This window comes from Protopterus annectens, chromosome 1.part1 (assembly GCF_019279795.1).
Source record: "Protopterus annectens isolate FY-2018-M chromosome 1.part1, PAN1.0, whole genome shotgun sequence".
NCBI lineage: Eukaryota > Metazoa > Chordata > Ceratodontiformes > Protopteridae > Protopterus > Protopterus annectens.
In genome coordinates, this window is record NC_056726.1 from 1,445,790,925 (window position 1) to 1,445,811,299 (window position 20,375).

At 39.1% G+C, this 20,375-nt stretch overlaps 1 protein-coding gene across 3 annotated transcripts in view; it reads right to left on the reverse strand.

Moving 5' to 3' along the window:
• LOC122810872 (urea transporter 2-like) overlaps positions 1-20,375 on the reverse strand; it is a 1,000,121-nt gene that overhangs the window by 182,441 nt on the left and 797,305 nt on the right. For all 3 annotated transcript variants that reach the window (XM_044082418.1, XM_044082423.1, XM_044082429.1), the window contains one exon: positions 3,809-3,858. In XM_044082418.1, the coding sequence (XP_043938353.1) occupies positions 3,809-3,858 (50 nt within the window). The remainder of the gene's footprint in view (positions 1-3,808; positions 3,859-20,375) is intronic.

Here is a 20,375-nt window from a genome sequence, read left to right on the forward strand (position 1 = left end):
GTGGAAGAAATGAATGGAAGTACTTCTTTTTTAGAATTTACATCAACTTTTGAAAAAGAAAGAATTGCCTATCTAGATGTTGAGCTAATAAAAGATAGGGTCAACTTTTGTTACACAGCGAATATATTTAGAAAGAAAACATATTCAAATTCATTTTTGCATTTCACTAGTAGCCATCCATTATATCAGAAGAAATCTGTAGTGAAGGGACAACTTGTGCGAGCAGCAGGAATGGTTACTTTAGAAGCTGACTTCCTGTTAGAATGCACTACTTAAAAAGAAGATATCCCCTGCAATTTACACAAGATTTGATTAATGAAGTGCAAAATAAAAGAAGTAAGGGGCACTTTGAACTAATTTTGAAGGGGATTAGACATAGAGAATCTATCTCAGATGAAATACAAGTACCAGTGGGTAGTGGGCTTGTAATTGAAAAATATGAAACAAGCTTTATAACTACTTACACTTTGCATTCAGAAATTATAAAGAATATTTTAATTAAGAACTGGTGCATTTTAATGGAAGACATGAATTGTAAGGATAAGTTGGCCCCCCTCCTGAAAATTACATATAAGAAGAGAGTTAAATTGAAAACTATTTTAGAAAGTAAACAGAGGGGTACGCACAGGAATGCAGGAATGTTTAAATGTGAATTGTGCTCTTACTGTAGATTTACAGATTTTGGGTGAGACTACCTGGTCATGAATAGACATTTTAGGACATCCAATAAATACAACTTTAATTCAAAAAATGTTGTATATCTAGGGAAATGTCAGAAATGCACTGGGTTTTATGTAGGAAAACCTGAGCGGAAGTTAAAAGACTGAATTTATGAACATATATACAGTATAAGTGTGAGAAAGGATAACAATGATTTAGTGAAACATGTACTAGAGAACCCGGGGAATCACTTTAAATTTAGAGTAATCGACCAGGTATTAATTGGACCTAGAGGAGGGATTTTAGGGCCAAAATTGGAAAGACAAGAATTGAAGTTGCAACTGTTATTGAATGCTTATTCTTACCCAGGATTAAATGACCAGTGTTCTATTGCCTGCATTCTAAAATTAAGGAGTTTCACAAGGTAAAAAAAGGAATGATGCTTATGAAGTAAATACAAGAACATTAATCTAGTATTATGATATGTTATAGGAAGGTTGTTGTGAAATGGATTGTGTATAAATATTAAATATTTTATATTTAATTTTAATTTTAATGGTGATATGATAATGTAAAACTCTTGGTTTTAGATACTTTTCATGTGTATAAGTTTTAATGACATACCGACAATAATCACGTGACTATGATTAAGTATTTAAAGAGGGGGTGTGTATTTTTAAGTTGTCTGATGAAGTTCATTTGATGTTGATGGATGAACACGCTCACAATTAATTAGTTTTCTTCTTGGGATTTTCTGTGACCTTCATTTTTTTATTTTATTTGGTTTTCAGTTTTATTAGTCTGTATGATATGTGAGGAGTCAGAATTGTACTGCATTTGAGAGTCCATAATGGGTTTGCAGGAGGATCCTTAAGCAAAATTATGAATGGAGTATTCATTCTGCAGGGAACACTGCATAAGGAACTTCTGTGTTCAGATCATTCTGTAGAATCCCAAATGAAATATTAATCTCTGAATCATTGTTTCCTACTGAGAACTGTGACACATGAAAATACATAGTTACCAAACAGTATAGGGTCTATATTAGAACACTGAAGTTTCAAAACTTTGAATGTTCTAATATCGAACTCTATTCAGTGAAAGCTGAAAATATCGAAGCAACAGAAAACAGAATTTGTTCCTAGGGAAAGAATTTGGTTGTCCATTTCTGTTGCTTCAGTATTTTCAGCGCTGTGGTGGAAAGTTACGGGTTGGGTTCAGGTAAGTGTGCGATTGAGTGCAGGTTAGGTTAGTTAGGGTTAGGGTGTGGGTGAGGTGTGTGTGCAATTGTGTGGACATGAGGGTTAGGGTGGGTTAGGTGAGTTAGGGTTAGGGCGTGGGTCAGGTAAGTGTGCATTTGTGTGGACATGAGGGTTAGGGCGGGGTAGATGAGTTAGGGTTAGGGCACGGGTGAGGTGAGTGTGCGATAGTGACGGACCTTAAGGTTAGGGTTTGGGTTAAGGTAAATGGATAGTTAGTAGTTTGTGTATAGTTTAGTGTAGGGTTAGGTGTATGTGTGTGGACTGCTGTTTGTTTGGTGTGCTTGTGTTGTGTGTATGTGTTTTGGAACAGCACATTTTTTCCCTAGGAAAAAATTCACTGTTCTGTATGTTCGATGTTTTCAGCTTTCACTGAATAGGGTTTGATATTAGAACATTTGAAGTTTTGAAACTTCGATGTTCTAATATAGACCCACAGTATATCCTACCTTGTGAATAAATGGTACAATTCCACTAGGGACACTTTGATCAAAATCAGTTGATTCTCCAAAGGTATGCAGTCTGTGCTATAAATGGGATATTTATCAGATGTTACAGCAGTGCTTTATTGAAATTATTGACCTTCCTAACCGTAACTTCAAGTCTTTATTGCAACAAAGCCTTTTGCACAACATGCCCCTTTGAGCTAATTAATTTGAAACCAGAAGGCAAAATTTCACAGTGAACATATTTCTTAAGATAACCATCTTTATTTAAACAGTTTGTGAATTAAACACACAATTATTCTATCAACATTGTACATACAGTAAATGGAGACTAAATAATCTTGTTTAAAATTCTAAATAGGGAACAGAGGGCCCCTAACTACAAAATATAATAGCAGAAGCTAACAGTAAGATGAAAAATGTCCAATATATAAATGTCCAAGTGGTCTACTCATAGCTAAAGCTACTGATGAAATTATTGAGGCACACAGTTATTACCAGCATTCTGTCACAGAGACACTGAGCTTTCCATCTATTATTCTGGTCGTCCAAAATCAACTATCATGTCAGTTAGCACAGGCTTTTGGGTTAGGATCAGGAGGCTTTTGATTACTCATCCCTGTCAGATTGAGTTTCTTATGTTCTGGCTGATATCCTCAAATGGTGGAACCCAGGGCCTCTAGATCAATAAGACTAAGTGATTGCTGAGTGCTGGCAGATCATCTGCAGTGTATGGTGCAGGTTTAAAAGAACATGCATGTAAGCTGCATTGATATCATTGCACATTGTACAAAGGAGTGGGAATAAGGGCTTGGCTAGGGAAGAAAAACCTCTATACCATCTGGATAAAACCATAGCAGGGGCACTTCTGTGTATTCGTCATTCAGTTATAGGTATTGGGAAGGCTGAATAGCGCATTCCTGATGGGGGTATGGTATTGGGCAACAAACAGTAAACCAGATAGTGATACAAAAAAGTACATACTTAGGCTTGCAGGCACTTATGGTGTTTCCATTCCACAATTTAGTGTACTGTTTGTAAGAGTTTCTCCACAGAAAAAAGAGAATATATCAAACTGCGACTTTGTGATTTCAGGTATATAAATATGTGTAGACATGCATCACATTCACTTAGATGGTCTAAAAGAAGAAATTTTGTATTGCACTTCTCATTAATTCAGTAATTTAAGTTCTGAACTGTTGGCTTTCACTTTTAGTTTTGTTCAGAGCTGATTTTATATAGTATATGGAAAATGATGCAACATTTGCATAAAGAACATGAAAGAGTACAAGAGATGAGAATGGCTAGTAAAATCTTAAACACATTTATTGATTTGTAGCTTAATGGGTCAATATGCAATGTTTCATAAGATTGTTTAATCAAGTATCACATCATTATAGAAAGCCATTAAATCAAATATGAAGTAAATTGTTAAAATCTTACCACAGACATCATTTGGGCTAGAGCTTCTCCCAAGTAGGCACAGAAAAATGCTGTAGGTAAAAAAACAGAGTATTAATTGTAAGAGTAATGCTACAGAATGGTGTCTGACTAAAGTGTAAATTATTATTGTTACACAACAAATCTGGCTATTTTTTTTAAAAGACCAGCCTTTTCTGTTTGTTGGTGGACAGAAACCAGTCTCTAGGATTTGAAGGTAGAGAGGAGCCTGTAAAATACCAATGATCCTTATAGGTTCTTAGGTTCCATTGTCAAATTACAACCTACTGGCCTTCATGATGCTTGGTTAGTGTAACCCACCATTGAAGTTTTCTAATATTATTCAGGTTAGTTAATGTGTATAATATATACTTTAGGATGTTAGTGTTCGACTTCTTACTTCTTATTGTAAGGGAAAGAGTATTTTATTACCCTGGAAATGGTAGTGCATTTGTTTCTTTCTTTTTTTTTCAGTTTCTGCTATTTATGTGTAATATTTAATCCCACTGTGAAAGCTTACACCAGGGTGTTGGAAATAAGAATTTGGCTAGCAGAAGAGACTTTAGTTCAGCAGGGGTTAAGTGTGGATTTCCTCATGACCATTGAACAGTAGATTGTTTCTTTGTCCTTGCACAAATATTGACTGGATCATGGAACAGTTGCTCAAGTCTTTGTCCTTATACATATTCTGAAGGATACTGTGTCTATGTTTTGTGGCCTTCAGAAAGGCATACAGTTGTATATGCAGAATGTCCTATGAGAAGTGCTACACCAGTAGAGTTTCACAGGGACACTGTAGCATACCATTTGGTTCTACTATTTGGAGAGTGAGGGAGTGTCTCCTGCTGTGAGTTGATAGTGTTCAGTTTTCTGAGTGTAAGGACTGAATCTTTGTTATTTACAGACAATGTCTTCTTAGCCTTAGATGACTGTAGAGGGATTCAGTCCTAAATGTAAACAGGTCAGGATGAAAATCAGCACCTCAAAACTGGAGAATATGATTCGCCTAGAAAAGAGTGGCTTGCTTTCATAGGGAAAGGGGACAAATTCCTCAGATGGAATAATTTAAGTATCTCAGGGTCTTGTTCTCAGATAGACTCAGGGTATGAGGGTACTGCTGTTTTGTTAATATTAAAGACGTATACTGAGTAGCTAACACTGAATATAACAGGTCAGAGCTGCAAGTACACACTTGCAGTTCAAGATTCGTTTAGCCATTATTTTCCTGATTGGGATAAAGGACTGGAACGTGAGTAAGTTGACATGTGGAAGAGATTTGTTTTTCAATTCAGTCTTTTTTGTGGAAGACCATATAAAGCTCTTTACTTGTTAGAACCTGACTCTCCAAAATCCTTTTATTCGAAGTAGCAGCCATTTCTAAGAGAGTCATTCATGGCAGATATTTCATGTTAGTAGAACTGACTGGTTCAGCGGGAAGAGAAATCAGCTCCTGTAGTTAAAAAAAAAGATAGGTCCCATAATGGAGTAACTGGATATTTAAGGCATTTTCAATGAAGACTTGACATTTCAAAGTCATTTAATAATATTGCTCCTGGATAAAGGAGGTTTATCATTCAAATGGGTGGAAATGTCTGTAATGTACACTTTAATAAATAATACTAGAGTAGTAATAGTAATAATAGAGTAATAACACTAATAAAACTTTAACAGATTAGTAATTCAGTCCAGTATAGTAAATCAGTCCAGTATAAAACAAAGATACCGACTACTATAAAGCTAGATGAAGTAAAACAGTAACTATTTATTTTATTTTATTTATTTTACATTTGTTGAGTGGGTTTGTCCGACTGAGCTGTGCAGCCCTTTTTCAGCAGAGGCCGGTGGAGAAAGGCTCCACAGTAATACTATTTGTTATACAGAAATAATACAGAAATAAAAAAAATAAATAAATAAAAATACATAAAAATGGATAACAAGCATCAGTATTTTACATTGCAGAGATACAATGTATGTATAGTTATCAGAAGTAGGTCACAGCTCTAGTGTTATACACTATAAGCACAGAATAAAAGAGAAACACAGGTACACAAACATTCATAATACAGCAATGATTCAAAGAAAAACATTTCTGTTGTCAGTCAAAATATAGGAAAATCAGTGAAGGAGATTAAAGATGGATAAGTATAGTGATACCTTTTAGAGGTTATAACTAATAAGATTGAAAGTTTAGATTTTTATTGAGGGTGGGAGGTTGGCATAATGGTTAAGGTGTTTGTCATATAAATGCATGGTGTGGGGTTTGATTCTCACATGGGGTAACTAAGTAAGCTTAAAATGACCCACCAGGGCAGCTAGCCTAGTACTAATCTAGACAGGAAGAGATCCTACCAAAAGAGAAGATCAACAAATATAAAATAAAATCTATATTAATGGACATGTCTTTACTCAAAATGAAATTGTATAACATCTCTCACCTTCTTTCAGAATAAACAAGATCTCATTAGAAAGTAGACAACTGTTATGAATTAACTGAAGACTCACCACATTGCTGAGATGAGAGTCTAGACAGTGAAGGACTTTTACCTCTTGCAGGTAGTATTCTTTACTTTCGAGACTTCCTGCCCAGGGCAGCCTGACATTTGGACAATATATCACCTTATGATCTTGTATATGCCATACATCCACATATGCTCCCCATACAGGACATATGGCATAAAGTTGAGATATGGACACAGTTACCCAGAACAAAATTGCCCTAGTAGAGAACAGTCCCACAGAAAAAAAAGGAGTATATGCATATCCAGAAGGAGAAGCTATAGAAGAAAAAGGAAACACCCTCATGCAGGAGGGAATTCAAAGCAAAAAAACAGAAATAAGTCAAGGGAGCTGGAGAGAGGGAGGGAGTGAATACTGCACCAGTGAAGAGAAGGACATCTAGTGTTACAGTAAGATTTTAGACAGCTGTACTATGTCCTTCTATATCACTGTTGCTGTAGTCTTTACTTTGAGGAAAGTAAAACAGCTCAAGAAACAGAATGGGAGGTGGAAGGCCGAGAAGATACTTAAACAAACACATTTAAAATGGTTCTAGCAAAACCTGTTCTAGCCCTAGAAACCATATCCAACGTATAATGCTTAGTAAAGGTATGCACTGCTTGCAAAATAACAGAAAATTTAAACAGTCAAAGATTTTTCCTGAAACCAACAAGGAAACAAGGAACAATATACTTTATTGTCAACCCTACCCAGCCCCCCCCCCCCCCCATTGCAAGACTCCCAATGCTAGGGGATTACTGCTTGTAAAATAACAGAAAATCTAAACAGTCAAAATTTTTTCCTGAAACCAGCAAGGAAACAAGGAACTCTATACTTTATTGTCAGTCCTACCCAGCCCACACCCCCACCCATTGAAAGGCTTGCAACTCTAGGGGACTACTGCTTGCAAAATAACAGAAAATTGAAGCAGTCAATTTTTTTTCCCGAAACCAGCAAGGAAACAAGGAACTCTATACTTTATTGTCAGCCCTACCCAGCCCCCCCCCCCCCCCCATTGAAAGGCTTGCAACGATAATGGACTACTGCTTGCAAAATAACTGAAAATCTAAGCAGTCAAAATTTTTTCCTGAAACCAGCAAGGAAACAAGGTTTATACTCTCTCTAATAATTATTTCTGAAATGTTTAGGGGCATAGCTGTCTAGCGCACCTCTCGGGGGGTCCGCAGCACTGGCAGAAACACACTAGGCCTTCCCAATTAATCCTGCAACTAAGGCAAAGGGTAATTGGTAAAAGCAGCAGCCAAAGTTAGGGAAATTAGCTCAATACTTTTAATTGTAAAACTACATATAACTTACCTTTGGCATTAACTTTGCATAGCTAGTCTGCCCTGGAAAGATCAAACAGATTGGATCTGGAGCCTCAAGGTCTGCTTGGGTACTAAGCAACAGTGTTCTCACCAATCAGACTGCTGTATCCCATAGCAACCATACCACGGAAGCAAGGTACCATATTCTCCGCTTCTTCCACCATTTTTAAATTAAACTGCTTGTGCTCGTGGAACCCATCATCTGAGGTAAGGTCATTCTGCTTAAAACTTTACTTTCTGCTATTTTATTTCTGTAAACGGTACTGTTAATTGCAAAGAACCGACAATACAGTTATTCGATTGCTTGGAATGTAAGCTATTAATGTAGCTGTGTGTGTTTAAGTTTACATGTGATAGGGCTCTTAAACTCTCAGTATTGTAAACAACAGTGGACAGGATAGAAGTAAAGCACATTGAGAACACTGTGACTTAACCGTATGTGTTGCTGATTAAAAGTGTGTCTATTAATTATATCATGGCAAGACGATGGAAGCACTAAGATATCTACGCAGTTACAACAGGGAGAGATAAACGTGTTTTTGATTTAGGTAGCGTGGCAGGAAGCTAGTGACTTACAAGCCGAGCATATATGCTGTTTACTGACATAGTATTATAGGATCAGGAGCCTAATTAGTGTGCTTAGCTGATTCTTCTGTAATTGTCTAGGAATATTGAATGTTTATAGCACTACTTTTGCCTAATTTTACATGAATATCACAACATAACATGGCAGGTATCTAGCGACTCACCAACCTCCTAGGAACACTGCATTCTGATATATTTGTATATGAACAAGCTTTTCTGTTTAGTTATCTGATCCTACCATATCTACAGGGATTGTTGAATGGTTACAGTACTATTCATTTTTATGCTAATAGCAAAACATTATGTCTATAAATGTTAATGATTCAAATGAAATGAAGGACTATTGTATGTAGCTGTTTTAAAGTGCATCTACTGTTAAGCAAATGTATAGGTAGAGTGCTTTTCTTTTCCCTAACCTGTTTCCATATCTCCTTCTTCTTCCTAGGAATTCTATACGTTATTGTAAGCCCTACCCAACCCCCCCCCCCAATGAAAGGCTCGCAATGCTAGCAAAATAACAGAAAATCTAAACAGTCAAAACTTTTTCCTGAAACCAGCAAGGAAATAAGGTTTATACTCTCTCTAATAATTATTTCTGATACATTTAGGGGCATAGCTGTCTAGAGCACTGCTCGGGGGGTCCGCAGCACTGGCAAAAAACACACTAGGCCTTCCCAATTAATCCTGCATCTAAGGCAAAGGGTAATTGGTAAAAACAGCAGCCAAAGTTAGGGAAATTAGCTCAATACTTTTAAGTGTAAAACTACATATAACTTACTTTTGGCATTAACTTTCCATAGCTAGTCTGCCCTGGAAAGATCAAACAGATTGGTTCTGCAGCCTCAAGGTCTGCTTGGGCCCCACTCAGTTCACCTCACTTCGCTTGGCTCACTCTGCTCCCCTACCCTGCTCCCAATTCCCACCCAGCCCCACTACTTCTACATTTATCCTAACCCTTCATCACCTGGTCATCAACTGACCACACCCTACACCAATAAGCTACTCCACAAAATTATCTACAACCCAGCCCCTACTCTTACTCCCTCCCCCTAACCCACGCTATAGCTACAAGTTACACCCTTTCACCCACCACTACACCTCTATCACCACATAGCCTAATACCCAAACATCAATCACAGACAGCATGCATATTACACTAGCATCACTCTCACTATTCCTCACAACACTAACCTACGTCACATCCATACATACAGAAATACCACTAGACAACACTACATTCCACACAACACATATTTCCACATCTACAAAAGCACACATAAACTTTTTTATCTGCTCTACAGTATTTAATAACACCACAATACTATATATTCACAAGGCCTACTTATCAAGATATAACACTAGAAAAACTACACCTAAATCCAGCATAGAAATAACTACACAATCAAATACATTCTATCTATCTCAAAGAGGCTTTTTATCTTAGGAGTTATACACCCAAACACAGGCCCACTCAAAGCCACACTCACATCTAAGCAGACATCTGATCTATTAAGTCTTAATATAAACACAAGGAGTATATCTAACAAACTACATGACCTGCATTCATTTATAACCCACTACACTGCTGACATACTGACCATAACAGAAATATGGCTAAAACCCAGCACCCAAAATGAAGAGAATCTCCCTCCAGGCTACAATATCTTAAGACTAGATAGAGTGGGAAGAAAAGGAGATGGAGTCGCAATTCTCTTTAAAAACACACTAAACCTCAAACCTCTTCAAACCCCTCTACCTAAATTTAATAATGCTGAAACACTTGCATCAGTCCTATATATAAACAAAACAAAAAAATAAAATAACTCTGCTGTTACATCCCTCCAGGAAATAACTCTCCTATAATTGAGGAAATCTTACAGGGGACTAAAGATAATCTCCCACATGAAACAATCCTACTAGGCGACCTAAATACCAACTGGTTGGCCTGTAATTCCAACAGCCCCACTAACCACATAAATCTCTATGTGTTCTCACAACTTATTCAAAAACCCACTAGAGTAGACAAAAAAATCCCAAATCAATCCATTTTTGATTGGACACTGGTCAATAGCTCCAAGCAAAACTACCAGGCAGCCTGTCTATCAAACAGTCTTAGTGACCACCTCCCCACATTCCTACTATGCAAACAAACAAACATTCCCAAGCCCATAATTTATAGACAAATCAGAGATGACCACAACCTAAATCTGCAGGATCTAAACGCTATTCTAAAACAATGCAACTGGGAACCACTACTATCCCTTGGATTAGATCAGGCAGTTGACTACTTTAATAATACATTCAATAATGTCCTTAATAGAGTTACTCCCATTAGGAAACTTAGAGTTAAGACTAACTATGCATTATAGCTAAGTAGGGACACAAGAACCCTACTAAAGTCCGGAAATAAGGTCTGGAAAATCTGGAAGAGGGATAACACCACCCTAGCCAAACAAAACTGCCAACAGCTTAGGAATCAGGCCAAAAAACAAACTAAACTTGATAAACAGAACTACTTTCTTAGTGGCCAAATGAAACACTCAAAAAACCCTGAAAAGTTTTGGCAAGCTATCAACTCCCTACTTAAAGCAGGCAAAACTACCACTCCAGCTCCCAAGTCCACCAATAACGATATGGACATAGCCTCTCAATTTAACCACCATTTCACAGAATCCATACTAGCATTATCCAGCCAATTGTCCAAAAACAACCCTGCACATATCCCAGTCAAATGCCTAGAAAACATTCTCCCCCTTACTCTGTCACCTGTTCCCACCTCCAACATTAAAAAAACCTACTTCTGAAATTAAAATCTACCACCCTTGCAGCTGATAATCTACCTGCCAACTTCCTAAAACTAGCCACAGAATCCTTATCTTACCCTGTTTCCATCCTCATAAACCACTCCATAAAAGAATCCTACATCCCTCAACTGTGGAAACTGCCTTACCTTATTCCTCTTCATAAAGGTGGAAATTCTTATGATTTGCTAATTACCATCCTATAGCTATTCTGTCTCCCCTTTCCAAGCTGCTAGAAAAATGTATTCATTCTCAAGCCATGCATTTCCTGAATACACATAAACTCCTTTCTGCCACACAACACGGATTCCGGCCACACCACAGCAAAACTACCACTCTTCTCACATTTACTAATCTAGTTAACCAACAAAGAAATGACAATAACTATACATCAGCTATATTCTTGGATGTCTCCAAAGTATTTGATATGGTCTCTCACTCCCTACTACTAGATTCACTAGCGCCTTTGCCCCCTCTACTATCACCTGGTTCAAGAACTATCTAGCTGACAGACAGCAATCTGTCCAATGGCAAGGGACATTATCTCCTCTACTTCCAACTTCCATAGGCGTACCACAAGGCTCAATACTGGGCCCACTTCTCTTTTCTATCTTCACTAACAATCGACATACTTCCACTCAGCATGCCACATTCATACAGTATGCAGATGATTCAACCTTAATCTGCTCAGCCCCCTCTCTATCCACTCTCCAACAACTGACCCAGGAATATTTCAGCTCTGTGGAAAGTTGGATCACTAACATCCAACTCATCCTTAACCCTAATAAAACTAAATTGCTTTAAAATACCCCCAAGAAATCAATACCTACTCCTCTTTCCTTTTCTATCACTTCCAAAAATGGCAAAACCATTTCTCCTTCTGCCCATACCAAACTCCTCAGTGTTGAGATTAAGAAAAATGTTCTCTTTGATGTCCATATCTTTCAAACCATCAAAAAGGTTCACAAAAAAATGGTTTCACTATACAGACACAAAAACTTCCTCTCAGATCAAGCACGGATCACCCTATCCTAAACTCACCTATTGTCCACACTAATGTATGCAGCACCAATCCTTACCCATATCAGGAAACTTGACCTTGACAAATATGAGTCATGCTATAATAATATTGCCAAATTTGCTAACAACGTCACTTTCAGATCCCATCACTGTCTAGCTCTAAGGGACCTAAACTGGCTAGAATTTCCGCAACTACTAAATTACCACCAACTAGTCATTGCCTATAACATTTTGAAATACCCTTACAAAACCTCATCACTAAGTCAACTATTCACCTATTATGCAACAAATCGCACACTCCGGTCTAGTGACAAATCACTCCTATGCATCTCTAGGGCAAACAATACTGCTGGCATAGCACAATTCTCATACACCGTTGCTAGAAACTGGAATAGCCTCCCGATTCACTGACCTGCATCCCCACTACCTCACACTTCAAAAACTATCTTAAAGCACATCTCACAAACACCTGGCTATGCCCATGCATAACATAAAATCATTGCTTTTCTACTTTTTTTCACATTCCTGCCCTGGAGGGCTTACTACTTGCTATAGTAAAATGCTACTGTTTTTTACTTCCAGCAGTTAGATCTCTTGTATAGAGCTACGTCTTTCCAACACTATATATGAAACCTCTCTCAGTGCTGAAATGTATCTTGTCTGTCATTATATTTTTTTATTGCTGAGATGTACCCTGTGTGTTTTACATTTCTGTCTTATCAGCTAGATTTTTTTTGTTCAATGTGTTTTATTCTGTTTTACTACTATGTATTAAATTTTAGTATTTCTGTTAATAAATGTGGAGCTTTACTCCCCAGGCCTCAGCTGTAAATGGACCTAGTCCAGTCAGATTATCCCAGTAAACAAATGTAAAATTAAATAAATAAATAAAATAAAATAGAAGAAGCAACAGCCCTAGTGAAATGACCTTTAACAGTAGTAGATAAAGATGTGCCATGAAAAGAATAATACAAAGAAATGGCCTTAGATACACAAGAGGAGATGATTTGCTTAGAAACAGCCAAACCCAGTGTCCTGGGATGAAATGAAACAAAAAAACTAATTTTAGTTTGGCTTTAGATTTATCTAAATAGTACCTGAGGTGTCTGTGCAAATCCAAAGTATGCAAGACCCTCTCACAACCAAGCAAAACTGAAGAGAAGGGAAAAAGGAATGAAGATGTACTGACTGATTCAAGGAAAACTCATTTACTACCTTAGGCATAAAAGGATTAGTATGAAGGGACTCTCTGACCCTGTGAAAAAAAAGAGAAGGAATGGCCATAAGGACTTGGAGCTCAGGAAACCCTACAAGTAGAAGCAATAGTCAGCAACAAAACAGTCTTCCAGGTACAGTGTTGCAAAGAAGCAGAATTTGCAGGCTCTAAAGGAGCCTGAGTCAATTTTTCCAAAACAAAATTAAGGTCTCAAGTAGAAGGAACAGGTTTCCTTGCAGGCTAAGATGCAGGACACCTTTAAGAAATTGTTTGACCTCAAAATGAGAATCCAAGGGAGGATTCAAGGGCAGACAAGCAGAAATGGCTGACAAGTGGGACTTCACAGAAAAAAAGGTCAAGCCAGACTGAGCAGCTCTCACAAATAAGAGAGGACCAAAGGGACCCCCACTGAAAAAGGGTCATACAAGCATGGCACCAGACAGAAAATCTTTTTCATTTGGACATATAAGATTTTATGATTGACCTCCTGTAAAACCCTGAGCACATCCTCAGAAAAGAGGTGCCTGAAAGGGATCAAAACATTATCATCCACAGTGTCAGCTAAAGAGTGAACTAGTGATGATGCATGAGATACCCCTTGTCCAACCAGTGAGGTAAATTGTGGTGCTTGCCCCTAGCTAGATGCATTAAGAGGAGGAACCAGTGCTGTCTTGGCCAAAAGGAAATCATTAGCAAGATATTTGGAGAGTCCAGTCCAGCTGAATCTTCTGTAGGACTTCTGGAAGTGTAGAAAGAAGAAATGCATAAGAAGACACCTACTTCCAAGGAAAAGAAAGGGTGTCCATCTTTCACACCAGATTATAGGTTCATAGGTTCATAGGTTCGTACTAGGCTATCTGCCCTAGGGCATTTATAAGCCTAGCCAGAGTGTGTGTGGCTTTCACCACCCCTTAGGATGAGAATACTAAGCCCTTTTAGGGTTTAGTTTACTGTGCCTCTGTCTAGTAGTGACACAGAGATGACCCCCGGGGTAAACCTACGATCTCCCATCCACTCGTCGAGATTTCTCTTGAATAGAGTCAGTGAGGGGCTCTGCCTAACATGGACTGGGATTCTGTTCCAGAGTGTAGGCAGCCTCTGGGTTATGAATCTGTCCCTCCAGCACATCATATTTATTTCTGTGTTGAGGTTTAAGTCTCTTGTTCTCGTGGCTCTGATGGATTTGGATTTTCTGAGGTGTAGCATGTCCATTAATTCCAGATTGGACATGGCCTTGTACGTCAGGCACAGATCACCTCTGAGTAGGCGGTATGCGACTGAATAGAGCTGGAGTTTTTTCAGTCGGGCAGCATATGACATATGTTTAAGATCCTTTATCCTCTTGGTGAGGAACTTTTGGGGTCTTTCCAACTGCTGCAGGTGTCGGGTGAGATACATCCCAAATGGGGCATTGTACTCAATCATTGGCCTGATAAGAGAAGAGTACAGGGGCACAATGACCTCTCTTGATCTAGATGTGAAACCCTTCATGATAAGGTGGGCAATATAGAAGGTCTTCCTAACCACTTTGGCAATGTGAGTGTCAAATGAGAGGTTACTGTCAACCTGGGTCCCTAGGTCCCTGATTACCTCTTCCATACTTAATGGATTACCACCTATGTGGTAATTTGTCGGTACCTTGTTTTTCCCAAAGGGTATGACTACACATTTTTTGGCGTTCAGCTTAAGGCCATGGCTCTGGCACCAATTATCCATTTCTATGAGGCCTCTCTGAAGGATGTTTGTGTCCGCTGGAGTATCAATTATGGCGCCCAGTTTGCAGTCATCTGCGAACTTTGTCAGCCACAATCCTCCTATGTTTGCCTGTACCTCGGAAAAATAAATGCCGAACAAGAGGGGTCCCAGGACTGAGCCCTGTGGGACACCGCTTGTGACTGGCTTAGAGTCTGACATAGCTCCAGCTACTCTGACCCTGTGGGTTCTGTCCTTGAGCCAGTTTGCAACCCATCTTGTGACATATGGGTTTACATTTAAGCTGGTGAGTTTGTCTATGATGCCCAAGTGGGGTATTGTGTCAAAGGCTTTTGCAAGGTCAAGGTAGGCTGTGTGAACTGCCTTACCCTCATCAATGGCCTTAGTGACTGTTTCAAAAAAGTTGACCAAGTTCAAAAGGCAGGATCTGCCCTTGACAAAGCCAAACTGGGTAGGATCCAATGTCTGTAGGTCCCCAGTGTCTTTGTTTATGAGTTCCATAATGATCCTCTCAATAGCTTTGCAGACCAGGCTCGTCAAGCTTATGGGGCGGTAACATGGCATTCTAAAATAGAAGAGATGGAGCTGCCTGTTCAGAGGTTAGACAAAACGATCTACTTGAGGAATACTCCACTGATGGACAATATCTAGAAACATGTTTCTGTGAAGCATCCATTCGTGAGCCTGTGTTTTACCTACTCAGAGAGTTTGCCTCTAGATTGTGCTCTGAAGGAATGTATACTGCCTGAAGAGTTAACTGATAACTGAGAGCCACCTCCCAAGCCTGAAGAGCCATCTTGCAGAGGAGATAAGATTTTGTGCCTCCCTGCTTGTTGACATACAACATCAATGCAGTGTTGTCTGTGTACACCTTCAAAGGGCCTGCAGAGAACATGGGATGAAACAATTGAAGGGCCAGAATCAGAGCTCTCATCTCTTTGATGTCCATATTGTTTGACATCTGATATGGGGCCAGAGACCCTAAACTTTCATGTGAACACATGAAACCCCCCACCACATGTCTGAGGCATCAGGGAATAGTTCTTGAGAAGGGATTGGAGGCTGAAATGGCAGGCCTGGGTTGAGAGCAAACTGTTGAATCTACCACTCAAATTCCTTCTTTAGACAAGTAAGAAGAGGTACACTGAAATCCAGAACATGGCAATGCTGCAGCAAAACCAGCTTGAGATATCACTGAAGTTTCCACATATGCAGTCCGGCAAGATGGAGCATTAAAATAAAAGAGGCCATGAATCCCAGGCCTGAAGAAACTTTCTTGTTGGAATGGCAGTCAGAGGAAGAAGATCCTAAAAACAAAGGCTGTCAATGACAAAACTTTTGGAGAAGAGTGGTCACTGGCCAACATTGAGACTGCATGAATGCTGCATCCTAGATGCACATGATCCTGTGAGGGAGTCAGAATGAACTTTTGGAAGTTGATAGTGAACCCCGACTTTGAAGAAGAGAGATGGTGAATTCTACATCCTGTAACATGTGACTAGGAGAAGGCACTTGAAGCAACAGATCATCTAGATAAGGAAAAATCTGAATGCTTGGAGCCTTCAGAAAACAATCACATAATCTAAGCATTTTTCAAATACCCTTGGGGCAGTGGAGAGGCCAAAGGGCAAAGTAAAAAAAAAAAAAACAGAAAAAGGAATGGAGGAAACAAAGAAACATAAAATCTTCCTGAAAAGAGGGTTAATAGGGATATGAAGGTAAGCATTCTTCAGATCCAAAAACACCAGAAAAGCCTAGGGTAGTAAAAGAGGAAACAGGGTTTGAAGAGTAAACATACAAAAGGAGGGGACCTTGAGAAAAGTGTTGGGCAGGGAGAGATCTAGAATAGGTTTCTAAGTGCCTTCCTTTTGAGGAACCAGGATCATCCTGGAATAAAAACCCTGTCCCACTTGGGAAGGAAGAAGAGGTTGAATGGTTTCTTGGTTCACCAGAGACCATAGGACCTCCAGGAAATGAAGAAGTTGCTTTAGATGAAGTTGTGGAATCCCTGAAAAAGGTGGGAGAAACTTCCATACCATGAAGTAACCCTGACGTATGATAGAAAGTGATGAGAAGCCAATTTAGAAGACAAGGGAAAGCTGAAGGGACAAAGGAACCCTTGGTCTAAGAGAAGAGGGGCAAATTGTCAAAGAGAAGCAGGCCACAGAAGTCTGAGAAGCCTTAGCAGAGGAGGCCCGCCTACCACCATTCCTGCCCTTGAAGACCTGGTGGAGTTTCATGCTGACAAATGCAGATCTAGAAGGATAATTCCTCTGGAACTTAGGAATAAGAAAGACAAAAAATATGTTTAAGTCCTGCAAGGCTCTGACTTTCTCTTGAAGAGACTTAAACAGGTGAGAAGTAGCAGTCCCAAGAAGATGTTTAGTATCGAAAGCAGCAGCCAACAACTTGGCCTTAATGGCCTTAGACAAAGACTGGAGACCAGAAGACAAGAATTAACTCCTCAAGACAAACCCAAAAGCCACAGCCCGGGAAGAGGCATCAGCAGCATCATAGCTACACTTAACAGAGTGGTGAGCCACTTGAGAAGTAGAACCTAAATAGATAAGGCAGAAAACTTGCCTTCAGAATTAGGGAGGTCAGAAATAACTTGACAAGCCTGTGCAGCAAAGACTGGATCATACCTGGTTATGTGGGTCTGGTAATTAATAGCTCTAAAGGCCAAAGTGGAAGCAGTGCAAACCTTCTTACCAATCCACTCCATTCCCCCACTACCCTTAACAGAGGGCACAAGTTTGAAAGAGGGCAAGAGCTCAGAAGGTTTGTCAGAAGAGACTGATACATCAACAGGATCAGCAGAGAACATTTAAATAAAAATTGGCAATCCTCAGGAATCTTAAAGAACCTATCAGATTTTTTAGGAGCAAAAGGCTATGAATCAGGAGACTCAGAAACAGCAATTGAAGTGTCTAACAAGGCAGCCTGCACAGGAGGAACTGCCAATTGTTTAAGAGTATCCACCTGAAGCAACTCATAATATCTCCTCTGAATAACAGACACTTGAGAAGAATCCCACAAAATATTCTATCATCCTAGCAATTGTGTCACAAAGGACAGTTTCTCAAAAGGAGACTCATGGCTAACAGACTCCTCCACATTAGAACCATAAGCGAAAGGTGAAAGTATCTTTGAAGAATAGGACATGGACCCCCTCATCAGACTGAATCCTCATCTGAGGAATCCATTTCCCTAAACCGTTTAGGAGGGGTAGAAGTCCAAGGAGGAGCAGGCACTGAAATCCTTTGAGGAGACTTGAGGGCCATTAAGGCAAAAAAACAAGCCATGAGTAAAATCGTGCCATTCCCTCTGAGGACCCTTAAGACTGGCCAAAACATGCTTCATCTTTTGTCTTTTCTTGGAAGGGACACCATCCCTAACAAATCCCAGAGGTTCTCACCTGTGGTGAAATTCAGTAAGTGAATCCAGAACTTCCTCCCTGACCAATATTTGCAGAATCCCTCTGAGAAACTCACTGATAATCAACCGTGGTTCCCCATTCAATGTCTGGAGCAGACACCTCAAAGCCTCAGAGGACATACAAAAAGATGGATCTATGCCAGTCTCTGATGGGTTCACAACAGAGAAATGCAATGTAGATACCAAAGAGCCTAGGGAGCTATTACCCACTTCTAGAGGGACATCTAAATTAAAAAATCTAAGACTTCTTGGCCTTCCTTTTTACCTAGTGGGAGTATCTTAGGATTAATGGATTCCAGCATGTTACCCTGAAAAAACTGCTTAAGTTGTTAGTTTTCAAGATAAATGGCCAAGGAAGGAAAATGGCTTCTGAGTGTCTTTGGCACAAATGCTTTACAGATACTACAAGAGATATGGTCGTGGGAAGCACCCAAACAAAAGAAACACTGTTCACGATGATCCTTATGGGAACTCTGCATCCCACACTGATATTTTCCCTTCTTGAATGACATGAACTCTAGGTAAGAAAAATAAAATACAAGACCAAAGAAAAGAAAAAAAAACAACCCCAATGGGGCACTTATTTGATGGCTAGGTATTCAACACAGCAAGAAGATGTTCAGACCAATGAGCAATAATGGCATTTGGACTGGCAGCAAAGAAGTTTTGGGTAACTCCGTCCATATGTCACTTTTACTTCCTATGTCCTGTGCAGGAAGCATATGTGTGATGTATAACACATACAAGATCATAAGGCTTTGGAATACTGGCCAAATGCTGGCCTGCCCTGGGCGAGAGATCCCTCAAGTTAGGACTACTGCAAGTGATATAGTAAGACATCAGCTGTTATTTCTTTTATATTTATGTGCATGTTTGTCTGGAATGAGAATAAAACTCCCTAACTACCTGCAATTGAAGCTCTTGCAAACTGGTCCCCAAGCACAATTCAAAGAGTCTGTGATTAAATTCTGATTTTGTAGACGAGGAATGGGGACACTTGATTTCAGAGTTAGCTGGAGAATCCATGGATAAGCAAAGAGGAAAGCTGGATTCAATTGGCTAACCTTCTTCTTCCACATGCTCCATAGCTGGAATTTTCTAATGTGGTGCCTTGCTAGAATAACGAGTAGGATAGAGGAGGCAGTGAATTTCACTATCTTTGACAATGTTCTTGCTAATAAATGGATTTCTTTCACATTTAGGCCATCTTTGGGACTGGAAATTTTACAGTGAAATCATTTCCCTTTTTCTGGCTATTGAACCAGTTTTGTCTTTCTATGTCCAGAAGGTCTTGAAGCACTGGTATAGCCAAGGTTATTTGATATGTTTGAGAAAAAAATAATGTGTCTGGAATTGGTTTGCTTTAATTCCTCTGTAGGATGCCTACTTGATCTTGTCTTTTTGACCATCTGGTTTGATTATACTAAATTCAGTTAGTGTGCATAAAGGAAAAATCAACCTTCTGCTTTCAGTATGTATGAGAGACAGTAGGGGACACTTGAGTATGGGGTTGTGTCTCATAAATGTATGGAGAGGGGGGCAGTGAACTGTTGCTGCCATTTGTGACTGGTGGCCTGCAATTTTACAATTCAGCAATACAATAATCCCTTATATATATATATATATATATATATATATATATATATATATATATATATAAATATATATTTATACGTGTGAGTGCATATGTATGTACACACAAGGACACATACAGATGCACAAAAAAAATGCAGACACACACATATGTGCACTCTTGTACACATGCATATTTTGTTAGAATGCACAGTTAGTATAGTTTGCTAGCTGAATCATAATTTATATTGATATCTGTATTTATGTACAAAGTAGTTGTAGTGGAACTGTAAAAAGACAGATGTTCCATTTTCTTGTATAAATCTGTCAGTTTAGACAAGCTGTGAAGGAAGTGTGTTTAACCTCTGACCTCTTAACATGAGTCATTTGGCTTGCAACAA